This window comes from Cetorhinus maximus, unplaced genomic scaffold (genome assembly GCF_964194155.1).
Source record: "Cetorhinus maximus unplaced genomic scaffold, sCetMax3.hap1.1 HAP1_SCAFFOLD_790, whole genome shotgun sequence".
Classification (NCBI taxonomy): Eukaryota; Metazoa; Chordata; class Chondrichthyes; order Lamniformes; family Cetorhinidae; genus Cetorhinus; species Cetorhinus maximus.
Genome location: NW_027596732.1, coordinates 162,789 through 168,788, shown reverse-complemented (window position 1 = coordinate 168,788; position 6,000 = coordinate 162,789). Strand labels below are relative to the sequence as shown.

The window sequence follows — 6,000 nt, the reverse complement described above, 5'->3', positions numbered from 1 at the left end:
GGAAGGGAAAAAGAATCGATTAAAATAATTCTAGCTTCCTCTCCCTAGAAGCTCCCCAAATCTCCCAAAAAGTGATCAATTTTCACACGACAGAGCAAGATTTCAAAAACTTCCAACCTCCTTTCCCGTAGAAAGACTCAAAAATGCATTTTAAACAGCATTGCGGAGCTGGTTAACTCCCAAGCAAATATCCTAAAGCACATAGCAATCGAACGTGCCAGCACATAGAATAAGCAAAGGAACATAGGAACAAGAGTAGGTCATTTACCCCCTAGAGCCTGTTCCAGCATATTCAATGGATCATGGCTGACCTGTGACCTAACTCCAAATACATTATAGGCATACAAGGGGGACGCTTTATCAAAGGGAATAGGGCAATACTATATCTTCACATGTTGCCTCACTTTCTGTTAACAGGGCACAACAAAACAAAACAAGAGAATGTTTCCTCCACACACGGGAGACACTGAATAACGACAGAAAGGTTAATCGTTCGCAGTTGACATGTGTTGTTCCAGAGAGGGTAAGTTCCAAAAAGAAAATGGCTCATTCCTTCCTCCATCCTGTCAAAATTTTTCCTGTGTATGTTTTTTTGTTAAGCATAACAAGAGAGTTTTGTTTTTGGTGGATCCGAAACTATGTTTGGATGCAGTGGCCGCAGTCCATCATTCTCTACGTACACAGGCTCTGCAAGGACACAATATAAAAGCCTGGCCTTCAGTTTGCTGTAAAACAATATTCCAGGCAGATGTCTGACTGAGCCTGGGAGTCACGCTCCAACAGGAATTCCATGCGATTGCAGGTGCAGCTATCATCCTCTCTTTATGTAACAACTTCCCGCCTGATAGCATACATGGAATTTGGCACCAGTTCCATTCATACAAAATGTCTTTTAATTATTATTAAAAGAAAACATCCATCTCATTTCTTCCTTGGCCGCCCTCATGCAGTGTTCATAAACTCAGCAAACACAATCGCTCCCGGCAACCCCACCCCCCAAAATAACCAAAAAAGTAAAATGTAGTTGGTATATCCGTAGTTTCCTCAGCTGTGTGGTCTAGTCAAAAGACATAATTGTTTAAAATGCACAATCCTTCAAGTTGTGTTTTTAATGGTTCTGAGTGGTGGATTGACTTGCTTCTTAATCACCACCAGATGAAACTGTTGCGAGTTGTTTATTTTAAGTCTCTCAAAAAAAACTTTCCGCCAGGCTCCAATCTTCAGACGTGGCTCGTTAGGTAGAGGAAAGAAAAGCTTTAAAATGGTCGAAGCTTCCGTGAGCATTCTGAGTTCCCATTGAACAACGGCACGCTTAGCCTGATGAGTAGGATCGTGGCCTCTGAAACTATCGCCTTTCAAGGCAGAGTTCTGCAGGTAACGGTAATCAACAGCTCGAAGCCTTGAGACACAAAGGCTCCGCTGTAAAATATCCACTATTCTCAGGGGTCCCCGCAGTTATATTCACCAAGACTGCTCCTAGATTATTTTATGGCCCATCACTCTGCAACGAGTAATCTCACAATGTTCTGGGTTTAATGACCCATGTTGCATTGGGATTTAAATGGTACAAGTCTAGAATGTATGTGTTGAGGTCCAGACAGCGCTCTCCTGCAAAGGAGAAAACAGACAAAATAAATAATGAAAAAAAATAATGAAACATAAATAGCCACAGAGAATTAATGTAGCTGGCATAGTACCATAAATTCTAATCTACTGGTCGCACCCACAAAGGCAACCCCCCCTCTGGCTAGCCAGGTAAAGATCCTAACTTGTGTTTTAGTCTGCCTGGTGAAAATAAAACTTGAAGGTCTGAAAGTGCTGACTTTCTTTTTGTCAGACACTGGAGACTCTCCGATTCCTCACACAAGTGACCATTCTTTTGTATACAACATTAAACTGAGGCCCTGTTTGCTCTCTCAGCTGGATGTAAAAGGCCCATGGCACTATTTTGAAGAAGTGGAGTTATCCCTCATGTCCTGGCCAATCTTTATCACTCCATCAATAGCACAAAGAATGGATTATCGGATCATAAGCACATTGCTGTTTGTGGGGCCTTGCTGCGTACAAATTAGTTGCTGCATTGCTCTACATTATAACAGTGACTAAACATCAAAAGCGTTTCATTGGCTGCAAAGCACTTTTGCCCTGTGGCTATGAAGGGTGCTATATAAATGCAAGTCCTTTCCGTTTCTTTCTGCCTTTACCTAGGACTTTTGACAATGAGTGCCAGCAGGCTGTTATTCAGTGTAGGCCATCGCATGGCTGATCCCCATTAGCTCAAATGTGAGTAGCAGGAGTCACTGAAAAGTGGATTTTTTTGGGCCTATTTTTGGTACCTAACCTGGGAACAAAGCATATTGTTGCACCAACCACCAAAGTACAGGTTAAACTTAGGGCCCGCTGGTTGGTGAGACATTTAACCACTGAGCCAGAAGGGGTGTTTACAATAGGTATTGTCGCTTTACAAAACAGAGAACCTGAGAGGTTAAATTTCCAAGAGCAGAGCAGCAAGCCATTAGTTTTCTTTAATGAGTAACTCAGGGGTTAAAGGTAAAAATGACACTGATATCAATTCAAACAAGAAATCAAACATCAGATTCTTCAACAATTTGTCCTTCTCCCGTACTTTTCACACGACGGCAATTTTTTGAAAAAAACACCTACCTATATTTCCACCCATTTCAAACAGGTAGTGGCCCTGTCCATTAAGGGGAACTGCAGAGCTTGTACTGTGAAGATTTAATCAGAAGCAAAGATTGATTTAGAATTTATTGAAAGGTACAAACCATCGAATAATTAACTGTTCATTGTGGCTGTTGCACGTATCAAACATCAACCTGACGTGGAGCTTGCTGCAGAGATCATTTCAGTGCCGCTTGTGGAAACATCAAACTACTACCTTTTCAACTTACATTTAAAAACGTTTGGTGGCTCAATTTTTTTTTTGTAGAATTAAGGAAAGGAGGAAGGAACAGGAGATTAGTCCTCTGGAATATTAAGGGCTGCATTTTATCTTGTGAACTATTGGCCATAGAGAGTGACATTCAAACTTGGTTAGACCACACTTAGAGTACTGTTGAACAATGTTGGTTCCCATATTATCAAAAGGATATAAAACCACAAGACTTAGGAGCAAAAGTAGGCCATTCGGCCCATTGAGTCTGCTCTGCCATTCAATAAAATCATGGCTGATCTGATAATCCTCAACTCCACTTTCCTGCTTTTTCCCCATAACCCTTGATTCCCTTACTGATTAAAAATTTGTCTATCTCAGCCTTGATTATACTTAACGACCCAGCCTCTACAGCCCTCAACGGTAAAGAATTCCACAGGTTCACTACCCTCTGAGATAAGAAATTCCTCCTTATCTCTGTTTTAAATGGGCCACCCCTTACTCTGAGATTATGACCTCTGGTCCCAGACTCTCCCACAAGGGGAAACAACCTCTCAGCATCTACCCTGTCAAGCCCCCTAAGGATCTTACATGTTTCAATAAGGTCACCTCTTATTCTTCTAAACTGCAATGAGTACAGGCCCAACATACTCAACCTCTCCTGATAAAAAAATCCCTCTGTACCCAGGATCAAACTAGTGAACCTTCTCTGGACTGCTTCCAATGCCAGTATATCTTTCCTTAGATAAGGGGACCAAAACTGTTCACAGTATTCTAGGTGTGGTCTAACTAGTGCCTTGTGTAGTTTTAGCAAGACTTCCCTATTTTTATACTCCATTCCCTTTGAAATAAAGGCCAACGTTCTATTTGCCTTCCCTATTACCTGCTGAACTTGTATGCTAGCTTTTTGGGATTCATGCATGAGGGCTATGCACTCCCTGAGTGCAGCCTCAGGGAGATTGGCTGTAAATGTAAAAAAGATAAAAATAGAAAAATAAAATTTCCCTAACATGTCCCCTCATGTGACAATGCCACATGAGTTGGGACATGTCCAAAATTTTTACAAAACCTTTATTAAAATTTTTAAAACCCTACATGAAACCTCATCCCGCCCGTGGATGAGGTTTCATGTTTTTTCCAGTTCCCGCAGGGCTCCCGGCCTGCCCGACAACCTTAAGGTTGGACAGGCAGGTCCTTTAATTACTTAATTGACCCTGTCAATGGCCTCAATTGGCCATTGACAGGTCGGCGGGCGCGCAGCTGATTTTGCTGCACTCTCATCTTCCTGAAAATTTAAACGGGGCGCGGTGACGTCAGGAGTGCCCCCCGACATCAGCGCGCGTCATTTTATGCATCGGTGAGCAGGCCCCGTCCCCGCTCGCCAACACGCAAAATCCTGCCCTAAGGGTTCTTGGAAGATTACTACCAGTGCATCCACTATCTCTGTAGCTACTTCCTTTAATATCCTAGGATGCAACCCATCAGGCCCAGGGGACTTATCGGCCTTTAGCCCCATTAGTTTCTCTAGTACGTTTTCTGTAGTGATAGTTATTGTATTTATTTCCTCCCCCCACCCCCTTTTGCCCCTTGATTATTTAGTATTTTTGGAATGCTATTAGTGTCTTCTACTGTGAAGGCTGAAGCAAAGTATTTATTCAACTCCTCTGCCATTTCCTGGTTCCCCATTATTATTTCCCCAGCCTCATTCTCTAAGGGGCCGATGTTCACTTTGGCCTCTCTCTTCCTTATATATTTAAAGAAGCTCTTGCTGTCCATTTTTATATTACTCGCTAGTTTACCCTCAAAGTTTATTTTCTCACTCTTAATTATTTTTTTGGTCATCTTTTGTTGGAGTGCCACACAACGAACCATCTGAATTAGGAATCCACTTTATATTATCACATAAATAGGCATAAGTGTCAGCCTGAAACAGCTGGGAGCACTCATCTCTGAATCAATCATAGACCGCTGAATTCTCGGAGCTCATGTCTTTCAAATGAGGCTTTAAAACAGATCCTGCCCTGTCTGTTCAGATGGATGCAAAAGATCCCATGAGACAACAACCACCTGTATTTACATAGCACATTTCTATGTATTAAAATGTCCTGAGGTGCTTCACGGGAGTAGCGTAAAGCAACATTTGAAACTGAGCCACATAAGGAGATTTTTTTTATTCATTCCCGGGATATAGGCTTCGCTGGCTGGGTCAGCATTTATTGCCCATCCCTAGTCACCCTTGAGAAGGTGGTGCTGAGCTGCCTTCTTGAATTGCTGCAGTCCATGTGGTGTAGGTACACCCAAAGTGCTGTTAGGAAGGGAGTTCCAGGGTTTTGACCCAGCGGCAGTGAAGGAATGGCGATATATTTCCAAGTCAGGATGGTGACTGACTTGGAGGGGAACTTCCAGATGGTGGTGTTCCCATCTATCTGCTGCCCTTGTCCTTCTAGATGGTAGTGGTCATGGGTTTGTAAGGTGCTGTCTAAGGAGCCTTGGTGAATTCCTGAATATTAGGAGAGATGAAGAAAGGAGCCTTCTGAAAGGAGGAGAGAGAAGTAGTAAGATGGAGAAGTTTAGGGAGGGAATTTCTGAGCTTAGGGACCTGGCAGCTAAAGGCAAAGTCACCAATTAAAATTAGGGATGCTTAACAGGTCGGAACTGGAGGAGCGCAGATTCTTTGGAAGATGTGGGACTGGGGGAGATTACAGAGATAGGGAGTCCATGGAGGGACTTGAAAACAAGGATGAGAATTTAAAAATGAAGGCATTGCTTAAGTTTTGTGAGCCCATTTATGATAAGTCTTGCATGAACGGGACCTGGTGCGAGTAAGGACATGGGCAGCAGAATAATTTGAAAAAGAGCATGGCACAGACACGATGGGCTGAATAGCCTCCTCCTGTGCTGCATTTTTCAAACGAGGAGCAGAGGAGATCTCCTGGTCAAAATGCATTCCTCAACCAGCATCGCTGAAGAGATTCATTGTTTCAGACTGTAGGTCAAAATGAATTAATTTGCTATGAACACTCTGGCATGGCCTTTATCCTCCGGCCCAGGTGTTTCCTACATAATCTATCATTTGGTCCAGATTTCACTGCTAGCATGCCAATTTT

At 42.8% G+C, this 6,000-nt stretch overlaps 1 protein-coding gene across 1 annotated transcript in view; it reads right to left on the bottom strand.

Moving 5' to 3' along the window:
* Positions 1-10: 10 nt before the first annotated feature.
* The window catches only part of arhgap28 (Rho GTPase activating protein 28), a 163,421-nt gene continuing 157,431 nt past the window's right edge, over positions 11-6,000 (bottom strand). The window contains exons 14-15 of the mRNA XM_078535969.1: positions 2,665-2,729; positions 11-1,608 (exon numbers count right to left, since the gene is read on the bottom strand). Coding sequence (XP_078392095.1) covers positions 1,517-1,608; positions 2,665-2,729 — 157 coding nt within the window. The 3' untranslated portion in view covers positions 11-1,516. The remainder of the gene's footprint in view (positions 1,609-2,664; positions 2,730-6,000) is intronic.